Source organism: Alligator mississippiensis, chromosome 6 (genome assembly GCF_030867095.1).
Source record: "Alligator mississippiensis isolate rAllMis1 chromosome 6, rAllMis1, whole genome shotgun sequence".
Taxonomy (NCBI): Eukaryota; Metazoa; Chordata; order Crocodylia; family Alligatoridae; genus Alligator; species Alligator mississippiensis.
In genome coordinates this window covers 23,834,898-23,858,009 of record NC_081829.1, presented here as the reverse complement: position 1 = coordinate 23,858,009, position 23,112 = coordinate 23,834,898, and the positions used below count along the sequence as shown (strand labels likewise).

General features: G+C 50.3%; 2 protein-coding genes across 4 annotated transcripts; one reads left to right on the top strand and one right to left on the bottom strand.

Annotated features, from left to right (window-relative positions):
• Positions 1-406: 406 nt before the first annotated feature.
• LOC102566109 (homeobox protein MSX-3) lies at positions 407-3,226 on the top strand. Of its 2 annotated transcripts, none has more exons than XM_006258442.4 (2): positions 407-943; positions 2,128-3,226. In XM_006258442.4, exons 1-2 carry the CDS (start codon positions 553-555, stop codon positions 2,547-2,549), a joined length of 813 nt encoding a protein of 270 aa, XP_006258504.3. In that variant the 5' UTR covers positions 407-552; the 3' UTR covers positions 2,550-3,226. The 2 variants fall into 2 exon arrangements, with proteins under 2 accessions (XP_006258504.3, XP_006258503.3); XM_006258441.4 differs by having other exon boundaries at positions 409-997.
• Positions 3,227-7,721: 4,495 nt separating this feature from the next.
• Positions 7,722-23,074, bottom strand: ZNF511 (zinc finger protein 511). 2 transcript variants are annotated; one of them, XM_059729701.1, is made up of 6 exons: positions 22,912-23,074; positions 20,261-20,334; positions 18,765-18,966; positions 13,541-13,665; positions 12,720-12,899; positions 7,722-10,903 (listed from the first exon to the last, which is right to left on the bottom strand). In XM_059729701.1, exons 1-6 carry the CDS (start codon positions 23,050-23,052, stop codon positions 10,834-10,836), a joined length of 792 nt encoding a protein of 263 aa, XP_059585684.1. In that variant the 5' UTR covers positions 23,053-23,074; the 3' UTR covers positions 7,722-10,833. The 2 variants fall into 2 exon arrangements, with proteins under 2 accessions (XP_059585684.1, XP_006258506.2); XM_006258444.4 differs by having other exon boundaries at positions 12,720-12,902; positions 22,912-23,068.
• Positions 23,075-23,112: the final 38 nt, after the last annotated feature.

The following is a 23,112-nucleotide window of genomic DNA, read 5'->3' as shown; positions in this document are numbered from 1 at the left end:
TAATTCAGAGATGCATAAACTTTGGAAAGGGCATCTTACTTCTTCGGATGTTGGGGGTATAATCGACCGGCCGAGCCTGCGGACCTCATGGGGGGGCCTCTGCCTGCTTCCCTCCATCCCGCATAGTTCCAGTAAGCGCCCCGCCGTCGGGGGAGAGGGCGCTGCTGCCCCACTGGACAATTGCGCTGAAACTGCTCTGGCCGCTCCGCGCTCCCGGGAGAAAGCGGCCCCGCAGCCATCAATAACTGCCCCTCATCCTCTCGGGCCAGACAGCCCCGGCCCCAGGGCGCCCCGGCCAATGGCAGCCCCTCCTGCGCGCACGTCATGGGCTACAGGGGGCGCTCCGATTGGAGGACGGCTAGATGAAAGAGGAGCGGCAGAACTTTTAGAGCTGTTAAAGTTGGGAGGAAGCGAGCTGGAGCTCGGACCCCCTTCCCGGCCTGCCCCGAGCATGGAGCGCGGGGCCCCAGCGCCCGCCCCACGCCTTAGAGACCCGATGCCAGACCCCGGGGCCTGAACCTCATCCGACCGCCTCGCCCCTGCCAGAGTTTTATGGCCCCGTCTTCTCTCAGAATGAATCCCGCCCACAGGTCACTCAGCCCGGAGACTGCCAGCGACGACGAGACCAGCAGAGAAGCGGCCGCCGCTTCCCCTCGGGGGAACCCCTTGGCCGAGGAGGACCCGCCCCGGGTGAACTGCAAAGCGCCGGGGTGCAGGGATCAAGTCTCCTCTAGCTCCCTGTTACCGTTCAGTGTGGAGTCCCTACTCATTTCGGAAGGCAAACCAGGCCCAAGGAGCAGCAGGACGCACCAGCAGTCTACGGAAGTTGCCCCCGAAGCACCCCCTGCCCCGGGCCGGAGCACCGGGTTCGCGGGGGAACCTGGCCAAGACTTACCGGAGCGGCGGAGCAAGCAGCAGCTCCCGGCGACGGCCGAAAGCACGGGTGAGAGAGAGCCCAGCCCTTGGTTTGCAAAGTCCTCCCACTCCTCCCCTCCAAGTAAGTTTCCCAAGTGTCACCCCCGCTCCCCCCAGTCCCCGTGCGCCAGGCGCTGAGGCCTTGGACTGAGCTGGGCAAATATAGCTGAAAGTGGGGCTGCCGGCTTTTCCGCCTGCTCCCGGGCGGGGGAGGGGGGGGCGGTGTTACACAGTCTCTCTTGCCGAGGGCGCAGCCTAGCTCGGTCCCATCTCCGGCCCTCTCCGACAGCTGGTGCAGAGCAGCGGGGGCTGCACCGCGCGCCCGACCTTGCTCGGGCACCTGCGGCCGGAGCGGGACGAGAGCGCACGAGGGAGGCGTGGGAAGGCAGGAGACACATGCTGGCCTGGGCAGGCCCGTGAAGACTAGGCCAAGCAGGCGGCGCGGCGGCCGTGAGGTCCGGGCAGCCTGCATCCTCCGGCCCACGCGGGGTGCCTGTAGTTCTAGGCTCCTCGCCTTGTGTCAGCAGCGCAGCCCCGGTGCGGGCCGAGGGGAAAGGCTTGTTTAGCTGCGAAGCTGCTCGGCCCATCACCGCCGCCACCCCCCCCCCCCCATGGTGCCTGGTTCCGCCGGGCGCTGGGTAGGGGCGAAGGGTTCCGGGCCCCTCTGCAGACCTCGCTAATCGCCAGCCGAGGTCCCGAGTCGCGGAGGCCTGTGCTTGAAGGGCCGGGCCCGGCTGTTGACCCTCTCTCGAGCCGCGGGTCACCCATGAACTCGGCTGGCCTGGGCCCCGGCGAGGTTCCTGGTCACACCTGGCAGAGCCGCCTGCAGTCCCGCGGCTTACTGTACCCCTGGAGCCGTTGCCGGACCAGAGCCAAGAGTCCCCGAGTGCCCGACTCCTTGCAGGTGGCTTCCTACCCAGCGCAGCTGTCTGGGGCTCGGAGGCTGCGCCAGGGCCTAGGCAGGCTTTGTGCCTAGCTGCTGGAGGGGGAGGCCTGCTTTGCACCTCAGTCGGCCCGGGGCTACACCCAGACTTTGCTCCTGGGGGCTAAGGCGAGGTGGGTGCCATCGGGCAGCAAGAGAGTTGGCTGCCAGGAGCTCCCATGGGGTAGCTCAGGGCCCTGGGGTGGCGGGTTCCCCGCCCACGTCTGCAGGTCAGGAGCCTTCCCGCACTAAGGGGCTTGTGTGTCTGCAAACCTGTCTGTCCCCTGCAGGGCACCCGAGCCCTCCGTCCTGCACCCTGAGGAAGCACAAGAACAACCGCAAGCCCCGCACGCCCTTCACCACCTCGCAGCTGCTGGCGCTGGAGAGGAAGTTCCGGCAGAAGCAGTACCTGTCCATCGCCGAGCGCGCCGAGTTCTCCAGCTCGCTCAGCCTCACAGAGACCCAGGTCAAGATCTGGTTCCAGAACCGCAGGGCCAAGGCCAAGCGGCTGCAAGAAGCCGAGCTGGAGAAGCTCAAACTGGCCGCCAAGCCCCTGCTGCCTTCCTTCGCGCTGCCCTTCCCGCTGGGGACGCACCTGGGCTCCCCGTCTCTTTACGGGGCCTCGGGCGCCTTCCCTGCCCGGGCGGCGCTGCAGCCGGTGCCGGGACTTTTCACGGCGCCGGTCACGTACGGCATGTATTACCTGTCCTAGCGCCCGAGCGCGGGGCCAGCCAGCGCCCCCTGAGCCCGGGCCACTCGGCAGGGGGAGCCGGCGCGGACCGAGAGGCGACGCAGCCCCGGACGGCTGCCCCGCCGCTGCTGGACGGAGCTTCGCGCTGGGACACTGACGCCACCGCCCGCCTGGCTTGGAGGCGCCCCCGCTGCTCGCGGCACCGTGGGCCGGCGGTGTCCTCTGCGCGGGCCCGGACCGCCAGGCCCTGCGGGAAGAGACGCGCTGCTGCTCGGAGCAGACGCGCGGCCGCCCTCTCCTCGCCCCCGTCTCCCAGCACCTTTGCCCTCTGCCTCCGCCCCGGGGCCCGGCGGGGCGAGCGCCCTTCCTTCGGACGGACAGCCGTGGGCCAGCCCCTCTCGCGCTGTCCCTGGCGCCGCGCGGGCCGGGGGGCGGTCGGCGGGAGCGACTCCTGCGCTGCCAGCCCGCCGGGGAAGGAGGAAGCGCGGGGGCTTCCCGGGGTGCTGCAGCGCGGAGCGGGGCCCGGGGCCGCTCGCTCCCGGACGCGGCGCCGAGGCTGTCGAGACAGCCCGCCGCCGGGGCTGCCCGAGGCCCGCGCCCTGCGCCCAGCCGGGCGGTGCATGGGCCCGCGCGTGGGCCGGCGAGAAGCCTCCATGTGTGTACGCAGCCGCGAATAAAGCCGCTACATTCGTCCTCTAGCCGGTGCCGCCTCCCGCTGCCGCTGAGCCAGGGCCCGGCCCGTGCCTCTGGGGCTGCACCGCCGACCCCGCTGCAGCACCCCAGGGCCGGCCCCCACGCGGTGCTCCTCAAGCCCCGCTGCAGGCGGCTGCCCGCGGTCCCGGGGCGCAGGCCGAGGCTGGGCGTTCAGCTGCGTGTCTCCGGGGGGCGCCGGGCCCACCTGGCCCCCATGCATCCCGGGGAGCCTCCCCATAGCACAGCCGCCTTCGGGGTGCCCGCCAGGCTGCTCCCGGCCGCGGCGGGGTCGGCCGAGCAGGCAGCGCGCGACCCGGCCCCGGCGCAAGACGCCGCACTGCGCTGGCCGGGGGAGTCGGCGCTGCTCGCTCCCGGGCACCCGCGCAGCGACCCGAGGGCGAGCTGTAGCGAGCCCCCGACCCGGCTCTGCCTGAGGCCCTGCCGCCCCCTGCCGGGCGCGGCTGGCTGGGTCCGGGTCTCCGGATTGGCAGCCACACAAATCCGCCCGAGTTACGAGGGCTGCAGCGACTGCCAGCCTCCTCGTCCACCCGCCTGCTCTCCTGGCCCCGCGGCCCACCGCGCCACAGCGCTCGCCTCGTTGTCGGGGCGGGAGGTTGGCTCTGAAGGAGCCCGTGCCCGTGCTCTGCTGCTGCTCCATCCAGCGGCGGCGCCCCGACGTAGAGCTCACAGGCTGCTGTCGTCGCGACTCCCTGCGGCCAGTTGCGGACCTAAGAAACGACACGCACGGCAAGGGTGCAATTTAACAACGCCGGAGCCTGGTGAGTAGCAGGCAGACGCTCCCATTCCAGAACAGCTACAGCTCTCCCTGCCTTTGGAGTAAATCGAGACCATTTCCTTGGATAACTTCCCCTTCAAAGCATGTTGTAGGCAACCGAGGTACTGCTTTTCATGCTGATCCCCACCTGCCACTCAGCTTCCACACCTTTATCCCAGTCCACACTGGGTGTCCATATTGGACAGAACATCTTTAGAAAGAAGGGTTTTGAGATCCAGATCTATGAAACATAAGTAGTTTTACCAAAAGTTTGTTTAAAAATCCCTGCAGTGTTTTCAACAGGCTCCCAGAGGGGCTGAAGGAGGGGAAGGAAGGCTGAAAATTGGAAGGTTGGTAAAGATTTAAAACTGATCAAGGGAAGTGGTCAGCTGAAAGAGATGCTTTTCACCTTCCCGGTGAGAATAGCTTCAACTTCCTACACTTGGATTTACAAATTTAGACTTGTGCGTTGTGAAACTTCTATTTGTAGATCCAGAAAACTTGGGAAAGAGTTTTAATTTACTGCTTGCACATTTCCACAGCATTGGATATGCTTTTGTGCCCCACTGAGCCTTCTCCCTTTTTTCCAAATGCACATTTACAGCTTGAGGCAGGTGGTGAAGGCAGGAGCATGCCAGCTTCCTGGGAAAAAGGAAGTGTGGTAGGGAAGGAGGGACCTGGGAGCTTTAGTCAGGAACCATCTTTATCATTATTGAGCAGGGCCTCACATGTCCTTATCATGAAGAAAGCACTTTAGAGAAGAGGTACCTGGGAGTTTGTGAGGAAACATGGGGTTATCAACAGTCACTCTGAAATGAGAGATCCAAGTCGGAGTCCCTTAGCAGTACTGCTTTGAGAAAGCAGTGTGGCAAATCTCAGAGCTTGGCTAGGGTGGCCTCCATTCAGTCTTGCCACAGGAAAAGTAGCACCTTGTAAATCAGGGTGGGCAAAATGCTGCCCGGGAGCCAGATGTGGCCCCTAAAAAATTTAGAAAATTAATATTTATCTGCCCCTAGTTGCCTGTCATGTGGCCCTTGTTGGCTTGCCAAAACTCAGTGAGCTGCCTTCCACCCAAAATAATTGCCTGCCCCTGTTGTAAATCCTTTTATATGACTGTATTTTAGTTAACAGAAAGGGGTGATCATACACTAACAAATTATGTTCATTATCATTATAACAGACCTATTCCTGCACAGCCCTCTATATAAAGAGCTCTGAGACCCATGGATGAATATATGAATGAAAAGCCAAGTAAACAACAAAGACTTACTTGAGCTCCCTAACTTGCAGAACCCTGCTCTAACCACAAGACTTAATATCCCACCTCTCACAGCAAGAAACAGAACACAAGGTCTATAGAGCTCTAGCAAGTATTTGTTCTAGCTCACAGGTACAGTGAGTCTTCTCCCTCCTAAAAAGGGTATCAGTCTGCTGCAGAACTGAGGGCAAAGACTTAGGAGTCAACACAGCTACGTTGTTTAAAAATCCTCATTTACCATGATGGCTTTAAACAGGGATTTCTGAGCTACAGGCAAAGTTAATGTTGGCCCTTGCCCCCACTATAAACACCTCCTTTAAAATATCTTCTACTAAGCATTCATGAAAGGAAAGTTCAAGTAATCCAAACCTGAAAGTTTTGGTACTTTTTTATTTTAATTTCTTCTGCTGCGCTGTCTTCTTTTAGGGTTAGCTGTCCTAAATAGGAGAAAGTCTCCACTGAAACAGCAACTTTTAGCGCCCATTTTAGGGTCAAACCAGTTTCGGCCAATAACTGTGGTATTTAAGATGAAGGAAACCAACATTACTACCCAGTTACATGGTACAGGAAACCCTAGCTATTCACGGGGGATATGTTTTAGGGATCCCCACAAATGGGGAAATCTGCAAATACATTCATGAACAGCTGCGGGGGAGGGTGGAAGGGGGAGCATGGTGAGAGCATGCAGGGGGAGTGCGTGGGTTCGAATATTTGCACTGCGAATATTCAAAACTGCGAATCCTGAATCTGCAAACGGCAAGGGTTTCCTGTATATCACTGAAACTCTCTCCAACACAGAAACATTACATTTCTTTCATTCAGTCACATATTCAGAGGTCATTTCCTTATCATTTTAACTGTTTATAAAACAGAAATGCTTTCCAGTCCTCAGTCGCTGTAAGAACAGGGGATTTGATAGAATCTTCATATTGTCAGCAAGTGTTTTGTCCAGGGGCTTAACAGGAACAAGTAGGCTATGGAACAGGTAATGCAGTTTAGCTTCAGTTTTAATGCAGTTTAGCTAAGTAAAAACAGCATTTTCCCTGATGCAAATTCCCATTGCAGGCTCACCACTTATCTGATGAACTCTCACAGAGGGACTTTTTCCCAAACAGCTAAATAGTTTTTAATCCTCTTGTCCCCTAAATGAGTGGGGTACTCATTCCTAGTATTGCAAGGTTTCACTTTCACCTAGACTAGGATCCCAACCCAGCCACTAATTCAGGGGTGGGCAAAATGCGGCCTGGGAGCCGGATGTGGCCCACCAGGCCATTCTATCCGGCCTGCGGGGCCCCTAAAAAATTTAGAAAATTAATATTAATCTGCCCTGGGCTGCCTGTCATGTGGCCCTCGATGGCTTGCCAAAATTCAGTAAGCGGCCCTCTGACCAAAATAATTGCCTGCCCCTGCACTAATTGTTGTGTTAAGCTGAAAGGTACAACAAATGTAAACAAATGAAACAATTGCATTCATCTACATCAGGGCTGTTCATGGATGCCAATGGCAAGGGGCAGCCTTCCTGCCCCTTGGGGATCTTCCCTACCATGCAATAGTGGAAGAGGTGGCTGCAGGGGCCGGTAGGCCCCATGCAACCCACAAGTTGCATGCTGGCCCCTCGCAGGCTGCCTGCAATCCATAAGCTGGCAGTTGGACAGTGCTGGTGTAAGGGTTAAATACTTGTATGGAGTCTCTCATTCAAGAATAAAACAGCCTTAGTTTGCTGAAACAGCAGCAGCATACACCCTAGTTGGCAGCCTCTCCAGGCCCTTCTCAAATGAAACTTCTATTCTCCAATAAGAAGAGAGCAGAAAGGAGAAAGAATTCCTGCCAGTTTCCTAGCCAACCACAGTGGCTGAACGAAGGGGCTGCCCTTTCATAGCCGGAAAGCAAGTAACACGTAACTAGTATCCACCTCTAAAATCTTCTCTAAAGAACGTGTCTGAAATCAAACATATCGACGGCAGTGCTAGGGGGCAGAACCCTATTTTTCTGGAGCCCATTCAAGTACCTGAACCAACTCAGAGCTTCTTCTCTCCAGCAAGAGCAATGCAAGACTCATAACCCCCCCCCCCCATTGTTTCATTTGGCTTTCAAAGGTTTTTAGTGGAGAAAAAAAATCAAGTTTGAAATTATTTTAGCAGGGCTTTCCTTGGCCATGGGCAAAGAACCCTTGGTATCACAGGCAGGAATCCTACTTTTAGGTCACCAAGTTAATTGTGACTTTGCCAATCAAGCATGAGGCATCATTTCAAAAGCAGGGCAACACCGTAACTGGTACATGGCAAACTTCAGGTTGGTCTGTGTACCCCAAGCCAGAATCATGCCTTACAACAACCACACTGCAGGACTCCCATAGTATTTGCAAGGTGTTCCCAAGCAAAAGCTCACCCCACACCCACAAAGAAACATTGTATTGTACAACAGTGTGCACAAACAGGCATATGGAAATCAGACATGAGGCATTCACTCATAGCTGAGTATGTTTATTTTCAACAGACAAAAGCATTTTGGAAGTTGAGAGCCTCCTTCCCAAACGCACACAATCCAAACCAGTACAAGATAGCTTTTCAACTCAATGGGAAGCTCATGCAAAGGTGTTTCCCTGAGAAAATTAAAAGTCACATTTTCACCACCAGGGCTGAGCCCTGCATGAAATTACAAGACAAACTGCCTTTAAAGAAGTATGCACATGCCCTAACTCCGCTGGAGTTGGACTATATCCATCCTAGTTCAAGAATTCTTATGCTATTTTCACTTGAGTTAACAGGCTATCAGTTACACTAAGTTAGCTAATAATTATTAATGCCGGTCTTCGTTTCAAAACAACACTCCTAATCATTGGAGCCCTTGTATCTAGGCAGGTCCAAAACATTAGGTCCAGCACGTGCCCCACTCCATAAGTTGGACCAGTTACTATCTCAGATATCCCTATGGTTGACCTGGAAACCATGAAGTCATTTTCTAGCCCCAGAGAGCATGGATGCTGAAGTCCCCCAAGAAAGTAAGTCTGGGCATCTTCAACACCACTTCTGAGACCCGCTTGGCTAGTTCAGGTCAGGTAATCAGCTGTACAGCAGTGTAGCTAGTACACCAGCAGAATTCTCAATCAATACTCAGCCTTGAGTGCAAGGCAGACACACTCCAAGCTGGACAAAATAGGTAATGGATACCACCTGTGCGCCAGATTTTCCTTGAAGACTACTGGCACTCTGCTGTGCCTTATGCTGCACTGAGTATCCACCTAGAACCATCAAGGCAAGCACCAGCTCAGAAGCCTTGTCCAGCCAGGTCTGTGATGCATGCAAGATCAGCAGCTGCATCCTGAATGAGGTTGAAGAGACTGCCATTTTATTAGCCAGCAACTTTGCAAATACCAGCAGCAGCACAATATGAGGGTTCCCAATAGCCATGATCCCAGTTGAGACAGAGGAGGAGAAAGACTGGGGAACAGGCACCAGGTGCCTTTCTCTGTGCCTCTGATGGTGTTTTCTCTCCTGGCCGCTGTATCTCCTCTTGCCCAGCACAACTCCAGTGGGCAGTTCCTGACCCACTGGTTCCCTTCCTGAACTCGGTGTCTTCTTCCAACATGGTAGATACTATCAGGCCCCCTGGGGCTGACACACCATGTTAATCTACAGATTCTCTAAGGGAGTGAGTTGTTGCAGGAAGATGGCCTGACCATGGTTGGGGAGGATGACTTGTGCCTGACTCATCAGGCAGAGACACAAGCTGAGATAAGTTAACCACCCCCTCCCACCACTCTCCCTCAAGGCCAGGGCCTCCCTCTCTAAGCAAGAAGTTATGGCCATTTCCATTCCTTCCCTCCTCCTCCTCTCTCTCACCAAAGGGAGTCTTTTCACCCCTCCCTCAACATCCACAAATGTAGCCCCTTTTTGTAGGGATGTGGGGGGCTGTGGGTATTCACAAAAAACATTCCATCTTCCTGTCTCCACAGCAAACTCATAGAATAATTTAAAAAGTATTACATAGGGTAAAATATGAAACCCTACTGGCCCTACTTGTCAAGGGTGGCATGCAAGCCTTAAGAAGTTAGTTCAGAGGAGGCCTAAAAAATGTATTTATTTAAATGCAGTCTTCTGTTGCAGCACATTATGCAAATAACTTTTCTGGAAAGGCCTCCCACTCTAAAATTTCAGAGCATATCAGAATGAAAAAGGTTGGAAAACAATTTAGTCCCAGTTTATGTTCTAAACCTGTTTTGTACATAACTTTATATCTGAATGCTCCATTACTTCATCTGTACACACGAGTGAAGCACTGATGGTATCTATAAGGAAGTAAAACAAAGGCAAGATAACTTCCAGTCTGGCATTTATAGAGTGGATCTGAACTTTTAATCTTCCAAACAAATTGTTAAAAAATGGACTCTTTTCTTAAGAGCACAATAGCTGAGCCAATGCATCACAACATCGCAAGGTTTAGCCTCTGCACATGATTAGAATGGATATAATTCTGCAAGCAAGGGCATTTTTAGAAGTCTCAACTCCCTTTCCATATGATTTTCTATGGCTCTGGAGCCATTCTGTGAAGACTTATAAAAACAACGACGTGGAAACAGCATTCTGGCCTTGCTGTCCTCTTTGAAAGCTTGCTAATAGACGTAGACTGCTTCAGCTACAATTAGTTTTTATATTAAGAACTTCTTTCATTGTCAGTCTTGCTTCTCTATACAAATACTCTATTTAATTTTTTTCCTGAACCCTTTGAATTACCCTCAAATCAATGCATTTTAGGCACTGCAGTAATTCTCAACCCTCAGAGCAGCATCCTTGCCTCAGACTCTGAAGTCATGTAAGGGTCTTCAAAGCCCTTATTCACAAATCTTATCCTGTCCCCCTAAGAACAATGTTGCCCCTCCTTCTGTGTCTGAAATTGGGAGAGACAAATGGTGTGAATGATGGAGGAGCTGCCCCTGCTACATGCAAAGAGCACAACAAAAGCTGGTGAGACACAAATACCTCCACATCTCTCTTCTTCTTTGGAGGCATGTGTAAGTTTGTTGGGTTTTTTTTTTTTTTTGGGGGGGGGGGGGGGGAGGGGGGTGTCAGAGAAAAGGACACACATACTGTTGGGCCAGGCAAAGAACAAATGCAAATATGATGTATCCCAGCATGACACTGGGATCCTGTCAGGGTGACCTGATAACTTCCTATAATGGCAAATCCTGATGTATTCCTTGCAACCAAGCAGGATACTGCCCTGATATTCCTGTAATGTCTACCTGCAAAACACAGTTATTGGGTTGTGCCTCCCTTCCCCACAATAAGTTTATGGAATTCAGACTTTCTAGAGCTAGAACATCCCCATCTCCCTCCCTTCTATCTACTACCCCTTTATGGAACGAGTGTTTTTACATGATCAGGGATGATCCATCTGGACTGTCCCAAGTCTTTCATGCCACTGGTGTACAACAGACTTGATACATCCACTACTGCGCTCAAGCAGGGGATCAAACAAACCTATCCGTGCTTAGCTGTAACTTTTATTAATGTCAGTGGACCAAGCTTTTTTTGGATCTTCAGTACTTCGGTCATTCCTCAAATCTGGTGCAGTGATTTTCAGATTTTCTTCTTCATGCTTTTAAAGCCTCGAGTGGCACCCTGCCCAAAGCAAATGGTAGATGGGATTCTGGAAAGAAAACATTTTGCATTGACAAAGCACTTTGTATTGAAATAGCATTTTTTTTTGCATTTCTGTACATGCTAATTGGTCAGAATACCCTTAACTGGAATACCATGACATGCCCAACGCGAGGCTGATAAAACCCAAAACTGAATGGTAAATGGTTGCTGTTTAATGGGAAGCATTAGCAGAAGTTCTGCTTAATACAGATGCATTAAGCAATGTAAAGGCAGAACCTGACTTGTGTATAGAGTACTGCACAAGGACCTCAGTTTCCATTTAATTCTCTAGAACTTAAATTCTCATTAGAAGTTTTTGTAAATGACAAAAAAAACCTTCAAGTGGGAACATGTCATAAATGCAGTGGGATCTGCCTAAATCTGAAAATAAACTAAATTGTGAACTCCTAGGGAGGCGCACGATGGGGGGCTTGGGAATGAAAGAGTGTCCTGTATTTTTCAATCTGTTAGCATGCAAACCTAGTTAATTTAAATGCCAACACTATCGACTAATTGATTGCACTAGGAAAGGAAGCACCATGCTATGAAGATATGCACTGAGTACTGCAATTGACAGCTCTTCTTGGCACTACAAATTGGTGACCCTATGAAGATTAATCTCTTATACTCCTTTCTCACCCCAAATGACAAAGAAACTAAAACCAATGGGATTCAAGCTCAGAAGCCCAGCAGGACAGGAATGATAGTTTTCTTGAACATCTGCAGTATATCATGAACAAAGTTTTGTTTTGGCATCTGAAATAGAGGACGTTGCAGGCAGAAAGGATCAATTAGGGGCTTGAGGCTATATAGCTGGGTGTTAGAGGAAATGGATACATCTGTGATTTGGTATAAACCATACAGAAAGTTTGCTATGATTTAGCTAAGTTGATTCACACACTGATGTACTTGAATAGACTGTGTCTCTTTCTGTTTGCTTTAAAAAGATGATACAACTGTTACAGGTAGAAACAAAAGCACAGGGCTGAGGCCTAGGCAATATTAGGGAGTTTTTCAAGGAACATTAATTTTGTTTCACATGGGCCACCATCAGGGTGCTCTCACATACAGAGGTTCCCTAAAATTGAGTCAATTTTCTTCAGTTTTATTCGGACATGCTTTCAGCACATTTGACAGATGCAGTCTTGACTATCTTAGAGCCTCATGAGTAATCATACCAGCAGAACTGGTGGGAGATATTTGTTAAGTTTTGCCACAGTAAATGCAACCTTATATTCAGGCAAGAAACTCAAATTCTAGTCCTGCCACAACATAAACTTCTTGTGTGAACCTGGAAAAACACTGCCTCTCTGCTTGTGTTTCCCAGTCTGCAAATTGGGATACTACCATCCAAACTCATGGGCAGTGCTATAATGTTTCACGCATTGTGCAGTCACTTAATGACAATATAATAAATTAAGCTACCAAACTAACTCCTCCCACGTTTTTTTTGTTTTATCTTAGTCTGACCCTTCATATGTTTTATCTTACTTAACTTAAAACCTAGCTTCGTACTGAACTAGGTCAGACTTTTTAAATATGTAAAGTCTGGTTTGCAGGCCACTTCTTTTCCCTTGCAGAATGCTGCCCACAAATTTCTCCTGCTAGCACATGAACAGGTCCTGTGAGGCCTGGCAATATCTTAACTCCCATGGCAGCGCTTTGCAGTGGTCCTGAAGCTGCACAGGAACCACAACTGCCTCTACAGACTACCCTCTGCAAGTCCCAATTAGACCAGGCACTGTTCTAAATTTTACTGGTGGTAACTTCAATCCACAGAGCAGCAGCTCATAATTTGGAGTCATAGGTAAAAGGAAACAGACCTGGATCTGTTGAGATGTTTCTCTGGTGGCAATGAGATCAGGCTGCTCAGAGGCTGAGAGGCATTCTCCATATTCTCAACGGGAGATATTTCCATGGAATCCACTTGAGGTTGCTCAGAAGTTTTAATATCTACTGGCATGCTTGTATTCTGTAGCAAGGGAGACTTGCTGTGCTTGGTGCTGCTGCAGAAGTAAATCATTACCTTATTTTGATTATAAAGGTCAACCTCAATTTTTCAAGTCCAGTTTTAGGACCCATCGCCCACAAATGAGTTAATAACTACAGGCACAATTCTTGAAATGTTATATCCCTTACAAAAAAATCCACAGGAGAATCAAATAACCAAGGAAAGAATCCAAAGCCCTTTAAATGTCCCAATGTCACAGGTGCGTTTTAAATTAATTTAAAATATGAAAATAAGTTTTAAAAAGCATCTTCTGTACCAAAGAGGGTTGCCCCAAGATCACAAATGAATGTGAGCTTTCAGTATCACTCTTTAGTTGTGCAACAGGGCAAGTTGTAGCTGTTGAGAGGACCTGAAAGCCAGAAGTTTTTGTCTTGTACCTTTACACAGTCTTATAACATCATTTACTGACTGTGAAAGTGCTTTCTAGCTGCTATTCCTCTGGGGGCAAATGCTTGTGCAATGCTAGGAAGGGAATACAGGAGTTCTGGAATCCTAGATACTGGTTTTTATAATTGATATATGGTACTCAAGGGAAGCACACAATTTGCTGGATTTCCCAGTGGTTCATTTGAGACCCCACCTATTATGCAGCAGAGAGATAAAAGTTTATGTTGTCTGGCATTTGGCAATTACCTTTTAGCTTTCTTTGGTCTATCAAATCGAAAATCAGAAGGATAAAGATGAACTGTGACCAAGTGATCTTTTCTGTCTTTGCTGCTCTTGAACTTCTCCACACAGCCTTGTACCAAACACTGATACTAAAAAAAAATCAAGACGGGACAGTTTATTCTAAAACCCATACAGTACCACAAGAGAGGGTGTCTGTTTATGTACTGAAGTCATCCATGGGACTGAAGTCATCCACCTGACATGCCCTACATTTATAGATGGTTCTAAAGAAATAACATCATAATTATATATTACACATCTGTGGGATGGTTCTCATCTCTAGCACTGAGATATTGAGCTCTGCAGTATATATTTCCAGACAGAGAAATAAAATCATTCTCTCCACTCCAAAAAATACTGGGGGAGTAGTTATATGGCCTGTGTTGTAAAACAGCTCATATGTTAAAACTTTTAACCTTACCAAAAAGATCTATGAAAGCTAGCTTCCACTCACTCCCATCTCAAAGTTACATAGGTACTTACAGATTGTTGCACAAAATTTAGAACCAATTAATGTTTTCTGAAGCCATTTCCATCTTTGGAATTAGATGAGTATTACCATATATACTCTAATATAAGAATCCTGAATATAATATGACCCCCCCCACAATTATATTCTATATACAAAAAAATGTATAAATTTGTTACAATTTTCCAGGTATAGAATCAAATTATTGTAGGCTTGCTTGATTTTATCCACCTCTCACTACTTAGCAGGGAAAATAATTTTTTTTTGGGGGGGGGGAGGGGGAAGGGGGGCAGGTAGCCCCTCTGCCCCTTCCCCCCACTTCTTTGCCCTGCAGCCCCTTCCTCACCTATGCTTATTGTCAGGCCCTGCTGTCCCACACATCCAGGCATGTGCACTTGCAGCAGCTCAAATAGCAGCAGCACAAATTTGTGCTGGAGATTTGTGCCTTAGCACACATGCCTGAACATACACTTTGGTGTGGGGCAAATAGTGCCACTTTGGGCAAACTGACCCTGCCCAGCTCCTCCAGAATCTTCAGCCAGGGGGAGTATACTTGCCCTCAGGAGCTTCTGAGGCCCAGCCAGTTAGTATCTGGGGATGCCAGCCCCCTGTGTCAGCCGCCCTGCTATCTGGGCAGCTATCGCCCAGAAGATGTGCTTGTTGTGGTGGCCTGCTTTGAATTGTCAAAGTATGCCCTCCTGGCCCTAAATGGCCAGGTCAGCCACCTCATCTGCCCTCCAACTGGGTTCCCGGTGCTGACCCTGGGTAGGTTCCTCTGCCCGGGGTCTCACCACTTGTCTCATCAGCAGACAGTCTGGTGTTTCCTGTTTAAAAATTGCAAATTCTGCCATAAAACCCCCCAATTTCTCATTAAAATACCCCAAATCCATGTTCTTCTGTGATTAAAATGAAACACCACTATATAGAGAGAGATCAGTTGGGCAGCGTTTCACTGATATATTTACAATTTAAAAACAATCTGGAAGTCTACCAGTGCCTCTATCACCATAATAAACAAATTCTAAATATTTATAGGCTTTGGCATTTGCTTTTGTTTTTTTTATCATAGAAAAACCAGAGCTGTCCCTGTCCCCTTCGCTCACCAGGATGTGGGGCATTGCGCAGCATTGATATGCCAGTGCCCTACCCCTGCCCCTCACTCTCAATTCACAGTCCTCCCCAGTGCCCCTCACTCCTGACCCACAGCTCCTGCCTGCTCCCACTAGCTCCCTCCCGGCAGCAACTCCATCCCAGCACCAGGACACGAGTTCAGCAGCAGCTGTCTCACCTGCTGCTTTGTGGTTCTGAGCAGTGCCAGTCCTTGCTGTTCTGCTCCCTGTACCTGTGCCCAGGCCTCAGCAATCCCCATGCCATTCCTGGGAAGCCCCTGATTGTGGCTTAGGGACTGGGCTGGGCAAGGCTGCTCTAGGAGGGCAGGGGGGCTCTAAACCTGGTTCTGGCAACCTCTCCTACCCAGAGCGCTTCCCCACCCCCAACCCCCATCTCTCTTTCTCACACATACACCCCTGCTGCCATCTCCACCCCTCTCACCAGTCCATCATACCCCCCACTATGGGTTCCTGGGACAAGGAGTTCCTACAGGCTGGGGATGCATGTCCCAGCACTGGTGTAGGCATGGAGCAGGGCTCCAGTGGCAGTTGCCCCTGCAGCCACAGCTCCCAACAGCAGGTAGTAACCCAGCCCTTGTGGCTGCCTGGCCACACAGGGTGTGAGATATGTGGGAGGATATGTGGGGGCGGGGATGTGGAGTTTGTGGGTGGGTGTAGGGTTTGCAGGGGTGAGGTTTGTAGGAGGTATGGGGCTTGTGGCTGGGTATGTGGGGGGAGGTTTGTAGATGTGGTGTGGGGTTTGTGGGTGGATTGTAGGCGGGGGGGGTAACTGCTCAGGAGGGATGGGTCCTGCCATCCCCCTTCCGCATGGCGCACAGGCCCCCCACAGGAGTAGCAGTGGCTGTCAGGTGCTCGGGGCCCACTGCTGGCAGAGCTCCCCCCTGCGGTGCGGCACAGCTCCAGCTTCCTGAGATCCAGCACCACCTGTGCCACATGTTGCAAGCCTGGACTGGGGCTGTAAGTCTTCAGGCAGGATTGGGCTGCTCTTCCTGTCACCCGGGGCCCCGGCACTGCATACAGGGGCCGTACATTGGGCCGGGCTGGGCCCTTCCTCCAAGAGCCCTGCACACTGCTGGGCTGGGTCGGCTCCATGGAGGCAGGATCTGGCCTGGCCAGACGTGCAGCCCCTGCGTGCAGTGCCAGGACCCTGAGTGACAGCAAGAGTCTCAAAGGCGCAGAACCCTGGGCAGGTGGTTCCGGGTCTCAGGTGGCCCGGGCTGTGCCGCAGGCAGGCTCTGCTAGCAGCAGGTCCCGAGTGCCTGACTGCTGCTTCTGCTGCTGTGGGGGACCCACCCTTCCTGAACAGTCCCCCTCCCCCCCACGTCCCTACTTACCAGGGACAGCACCTGGGTCCAGGTTACTGCTGCAGCCTTGCCCTGCTCCTATTTGCCCCAGCACACTGAGGCAGCATGTTGGGGCAGCAAGAGGAAGGGGCAGCCATAGAGAAGCTTTAGCAGGGTGCCAGAGTGTCTCGTTGGAGGACCCAGCCTCTGGTTGCCTCAGGGCACACTCCAAGATGCCACCTTTTTCCGAGGGGCGGGGGTTGATACTGGGATTTCCTGTTATCAAATTTAGAGTCCGTGTTGCAAATATTTTTTGTGTGGTGAACATTTTTTTGTTCCCAGTGTGCCTCTTGTGGCATCTTAAACTGCTTTGAGACACTGCAACAGCTACATGCCTGTTTATATATAGTATAAACTATGCATTTTTTAATTATTAATTTTGCATCTCAGGCCAAATCAGTCAAATTAGTTTTGAATTTCACCCACTGAGCACAGCCCAGTTATTCAGGTCCACATGGTGTTACCACCAGCAGGTACAAACTATGCATTTCTTTTTTAAATTAAATTTCGTGCCTCAAGTCAAATTAGCCAAATCCACTCCAAATTCCATCAACTGTGTAGAGCCCCATCGTTCAAATCTATGTGGTGCTACCACCAGCAAGTATCTTACTTCCCAGCCTCTTCAGCCTGGGCTTTAAATACTCCCGTGCAAAACCAAAGCCAAAAGGCTCCTGATTTACCTTATAGTTCATTGAGCTGGACCCCAGCACAGTTAATTTTTTTCAAGCTACGGTGACCCCACAATTCAGTATATGTGTGTACTCCAGATACCCCTCACAAACAATTCACGTGCTAATTACACACCCACTCACGATTACAACCAAATTTCCTTTGTCACAAGTCTTGGGATCTTTCAAAAAAATTATATGCAGAGGAGGCACAGAGCAACCTGGTCTGACTGCACCTCATGAAGAGCAGAGCTGCACTAATCATATATGAAGGCTGACAGAGGGGGGTGACAGAGGGATTCTCGGTGAACTGTTTGGGGCCCCATTTGGTGACGTTTGCTAGACCTTTAAGGCTGGTGAAGAAAATAAATCACTGGAAACAGGAAAGTCTCAGCTCAGCTGTTTAAGTGAAGGCGAAGTCAAAATGTATGAATGCAGTGGCTCACTATGACCTGAAAAAGTCAGTGCTGAAGGTGACTGCACGCAGTGGGCACTACCATTTATGTTATACAGATTATGGCTGAACTAATCTATCCTTGTGGCATGTTCCCACCAGCATCTTGGCCTTTTGGGTAAGATCAAGCATTTTTAGCACCATGGGGAGGGTGTCAGGGCTGGCTCTGGGCCTCCCAGTGCTGGACTGGTATTGCAGGGGTGGCTCTGGGCCTCCAGGCTTGGTGCCAGCTCCCTCTTAGGGGAGCAACTGCCTGTTTGTTTTTTTTTAAGGGCCACAAAAGTTTCCCATCAGTATGTTTACCTAATACAGGCCATGTGTTTTATAATCATGGTCAGTGTTGGCTGCATTTAATCAACTTCACAGTTGGTTTCCATTACTGAGCACATGCTGCTTTTGGCAGCAGTTTAATTAGGCAATGTATTTAATGAGGTTTCCTTGTATGCAAATGTAAGATGAGTGTCTTTTTCATCTTGTATTTGAGTAATCAGATCAGGGGTTGACAGAACATGGTCTCTGATTGCTCATATGTGAACTAGAGTCATGTTGGCAAATCTCCATCAGCACATTTGGGACAAGAGCCATTTACCTGTAGTTTTCTACCTTCTCCATTTCTGGCATCCTTGGAAGAGGTTAATCAAAGTCATACACGTTTCCCTCCTCTATATTTATCTATCTACACCTCCCCCCCCCCCAAATAGAGGGGGAGGGATAGTCTGTCTTCTAGGCAAGAGATCTAGCCTTGCTTTTCCCTGGACAAATTTCTTACCTACTCCAAACCTGTTTCCTCATCTGCCAGACAGGCATACCACTTTCTTACTGAAAAATATGACTGTGAGGCTTAAAGCTGATGAAAAACTTAGAAATCCTTTGATACAAGTAATTTGAGGCTGCAAAGGATATCACTTTCTTTTTTCACCTGAAATAGCTTGTGTCTTGTACTTTGTTCAGACATAAAACTTATTTGTAGTCAGTGAGAAGTGACTAGGGTATGGCAATTTCTATCAGTGAAAAGGGGGTCAAGCTGCAAATTCAAAGAAAGAAAAATGTTTGAGACCCAGAATTTTAACACTAGAAAGTTCTCAGGCACTGGATATTTAAGAATAGCTTTACTTGCGACTCACCATGCTTTGCTTTTCTGCCATTATCTGGAAGAGAGAGTCATGCCACTCCAGGATGTGAATATCCAACAGATGCCCTGAAGGAAAAGAACGTTTGCAGAAAGAGCACACATTCCTGTGTAGCGTGTTGTAGTGATGTTCATAACCCTCTAAAGTATCAAAGACCTGGCAGCATCCCGCAATATGACATGAGAATTCAGACACCCTACAAAGAAGTGATGAAAATAGTTGTATGTAGGTTATGTCCAGGGATCATGGGTCCCCCTACCTCCCTGGGAGTATGAGCCAGAAAGGGGTGCAGCCCCGCAACCCAAGCCCACAGCTGGCAGGCAGTAGGGTGCAGGAGGCCAGGCTCTGCTTCACAGCAGCAGCCGCCGCCTCCTACCAGAGGCGGCCCCAGGTCCCTGGCCCCATAGCCCTGGCAGCTGGAAGTCTCCTCCAACAGGACTGGGGAAGCAGGAACTGTGGATGGGGGGCAAGGGGCACCAGCAGGGCTGGGGAGCTGTGGGGGGGAGTGAGGAGCAGGGCTGGGGGGTTGCGGTGGGGAGTGAGGGGCACCAGCAGGGCTGGGCAGCTGCCGGGGTGGGGGGGGACTTTCATTTTAATCATGGATTTGGGGAGTTTTCTCAGAGAATTTTTTATTTTTATGAGAGCATAACCAGGATCCCTGATTATGTCAAAGCCATCGACAGCATATAAATCACTGCCCTCTGGAAATTTGCATACACCTACATAATGTGTAGTTTTAGGTAGCTTTGATTACAGACTAATCAATATAGGGAAAGAAGGGGACTATTAAACTGGAGGCACAACAGAATTGGTTTATGAAGACAAAGTAATTAGGAATGCTTGTGTGTGAACTCACACGAACTTAAACTCCTTATGTGAGTCTCAGACCAGCCATAATCTGCATATTAAGAATATAGTTATGCATTGTAAGGATGGACTTCTAATTTAGTAGGGAATTAATTAAAATTAAGCAAAAACATGAGGTGTGAGCTATCCAATTTCAAAACCACAACAAGGGATTAAAAATCCACATTTGTAGTCCTCTGAAAGGTAGCTGTATTTACCCTCAATCTCTGTTGTCTTATTTACCTAGTCAACAGCCAAAATAAAGAAGACCACAAACACCTGAACCTGCACCTTACCCTCCCCCCAGCTTAGTGTCTATATATTCCAGTCAGGAAGGACCTGATGGTAACGATTTGTGCCAGTCTAAAAAATAACATTTCTCTGTTGACATACCGTTATGCACAAGCAACAATAAAATGTATACCACTATATAAAAGGCAGGAAATTGGTTTCTTCTGATCTGAAATCAGACACAATTAAAAGTCCTCCACAATTACTTTCATTAGTGAATCCAGTTTAGAAAGACGTGTACAAACAGAAAGCAGAGACTACAGAGATAGCTAAGAGGAGGGCCAGAAAAATTATCAAAAGCCTCTTTTGTCAGCAGACCTCACAACACAATTTGTATGATATATGCCACTTACTTGGGTTTTTCAGTCACTTGTGTAACACTCACTAGAATATCTTGGAGATACAAGTGTCTGTGAATGTCTCCATCCTAGAACAGAGAAGAGAAATTATTGCCAGTCTACAGCAGTGCACATTCAAAAAACACATTGAAAATCATTTTTATTCCTAACACGACACTCGGCTAAGGAAGAGAAAGAGGTGAGAACATCAATTGGGGGCAAAGGGTCATATATTGCCCCAACTTTAAATCCAATCAACAGAACAAATTAAAAACATAACTTGGCCCTCTTCACAGAATATGTTTGATGCCTCTAGGGTAATGTGCAGATACACCAATACCCTTTACTGTTTCTATGAGAATAACTTCAACTGCTTATCACAGGTCCTTTGTGACTCTTGCTCCATAAGGTCAGGCCTCTATCATATGAACTAAGGAAAAAGCTCCTTTAGGGCCCAGAACCTGCAGACACCTATTCAGCATTTAGTGCCCATGAATTCAAGTATTTGTGGACTGTGCCCCAAATGTTAGTAGCAGAGTTCTTTCTCCTGTTGCTGAGAAGTTCCAACTGGCCACAACTAATACTTCACAGAGACAACTGTGTTCCTCATGTGCTTGTTACAGTATTTATTTTTATAAGACCTTGAAAGTGGGCCATGTCCCTTTACAAGATCCACTTTACTATATGTAATTCATGTCTACACAGCTTCTTTTCTGCCACCAAAACCAAGTTCATGCAGCAGTGTGCATCAAGACCGTTGGCCACGTAACACGACATTCTAGGAATATCTAGGCAGCTTTCCAACCACCTCAGTGGGCAGAGCAGGCACTTTGGAGATATCCTACAGCACAGGAACCTGTGGCCAAGCACAGGAACCTATGGTTAGTGGCTAAGTAGTTACATGGCAGAATTAGAAGGCTCCGTCTCTAGTGAACCAGCAACCTGCTGCCTGCCACCCATCCACTGATTTTTGTTAGTCCATACCCCAGCCAAGGGCATCCACCTATGAGCTGCCAACCCTGCAGGCAAGTAGCTATGGCATGGGTGGCCAGCCTGTGGCTCTTCAGAAGTTAATATACATCTCCTTGAATCTTTGCACAAGCACACAGTCCAAATTGAAGCTGGTCACCGTGTGCTTGTGCAAAGATTCAAGGAGATGTATATTAACTTCTGAAGAGGCGTATGTGACTTTGGAGCCGCAGGCTGGCCACCCCTGAGCTATGGGCTCAGTTGGGAGTGCCTCCTTAGTTTATAAGGGAAGCCTCTTCAAGAGACAGGAAAACATCACAGAAATCATAGAAAATTAGGGTTGTAAGGGACCTCAAGAGGACATTCAATCTAACCACCTTTTCAAAGCAGGACCATCCCCAACTACATCATCCCAGCCAAGGCTTTGTCTAGCCAGGTATTAAAATCCTCCTAGGATGCAGATACCACAACCTCTCCAGGGAGTCTGTTCCAGTGCTTTACCACCCACTTTGAGAGTTTTCCCTCATATCTAACCTAAACTTCCCTTGCTGCAACTTGAAATCATTGCTCCTTGTTTTATCATCTATCACCACTGAGAACAGCTCAGCTCCATCCTCTTTGGAACCACCCTGCAGGTATTTGAAGGCTGCTATTAAATCCCCACTCAGTCTTCTCTTTTCCAAACTAAATAAGCCCAGTTCCCTCAGTCTCTTCTAAGAAGTCATGTGCCCAGCCCCCTAATTATTTTTGTTGTCCTCTACTGAATTCTCCCAATTTGTCCACATCCTTTTTGTAGTGGGGGGCCCAAAACTGGACACAATACTCCAGGTGTGGCCTCACCAGTGCCAAACAGAGGGGAAGAATCACTTCCCTCAATATGCTGGCAATGCTCCTACTAATGCAGCCCAATATGCCATTAGACTTCTTAGCCCACAACCCAGTGCCCACCTCTGCCTGGCATCTGTCACGCCTCACCTGGCAGGGGAGGCATCATCTGCATGGCCGTGAATGACTCCGGTGTAGTTACATGGGTGACCCGTGCTGCCTTAGTCGGGGGAGCATGTACCCCCCCCTGCAACCAGTCTAAATGCCCAGGGGGAGGGTCCCCCCGCAGCCAATCCCACTGCCCGGAGGGAGATCCCCCGCGGCCAATCACTGCAGTCACTTCCATAAGGGGAGAGCCTGCAGCGATTGGCCAGGGCTTGCAGGGGGGGGGCCCCGGCACTCCCGTTTGCCCGCCCTGCCCATCACCTAAGCAGGGAGCGCAGCCAATCAGGCGGTGCACCAGCGCTCTCAGGGGTGCAGATGCAACCCCGTGCACCTCCTATGCATCGCCACTGTGTAGGTAGAAGGTGAAAGCCTGTCTATAAACGTTTCCAAATGCGAGCACTTCGGCTACACAATTTATGGTGAAGGGGGATTGCTTGTGGGATTTCCGTCTAACTTGCTCCTTCATCCTTTTAACTAGAGGCAAGTCAGACGAGGGAGCACCTGACCTCCACGGCCTCTGGGCTCAGAAGCAGAAGGCCGGCCATGGCCTGGGGAGACGCTGAAGCGCAGGCTGACCAGTAGGGGAGGGGGGCCGTTGCCGGCGGCAGGGCCACGCAGACTCAAACCACGGAGCTGTGTTCAGCCGAAATCCGGGAGTGAATCTGGAACCGCTGCGCCGGTGAACCCCCACGCGCGGCGGGCCCTACCTCCAGGAGCTCGTGCTCGCGGGGGCACCGCAGGCGGCGGGGCGAGAAGCGGAACGGGGCCTGCGGCGGGGCGCGGGCCGGCGCGGGCAGGAGCGGCAGCTCGGCGCGCACCGCGGCGCTCAGCCCCGACAGCAGCAACATCCCGCCGGCCCGGCCGGCGCCGAGGGGCGGGGAGAGGAGCGGACAGTTCACTTCCGGGTC

Bases quoted from the DNA above. Each gene is read 5' to 3' on its own strand.
- LOC102566109 (XM_006258441.4), top strand. From the start codon at position 553: ATGGCCCCGTCTTCTCTCAGAATGAATCCCGCCCACAGGTCACTCAGC. The intron at 998-2,127 runs GTAAGTTTCCCA...TGTCCCCTGCAG, and splicing joins CTCCCACTCCTCCCCTCCAA to GGCACCCGAGCCCTCCGTCC.
- ZNF511 (XM_006258444.4), bottom strand. From the start codon at position 23,052: ATGTTGCTGCTGTCGGGGCTGAGCGCCGCGGTGCGCGCCGAGCTGCCG. The intron at 18,967-20,260 runs GTAAGTGGCATA...ACTTCTTTGTAG, and splicing joins CAAGTGACTGAAAAACCCAA to GGTGTCTGAATTCTCATGTC. The intron at 10,904-12,719 runs GTCTGTTTCCTT...TTTTCTTTCCAG, and splicing joins AAACATCTCAACAGATCCAG to AATCCCATCTACCATTTGCT.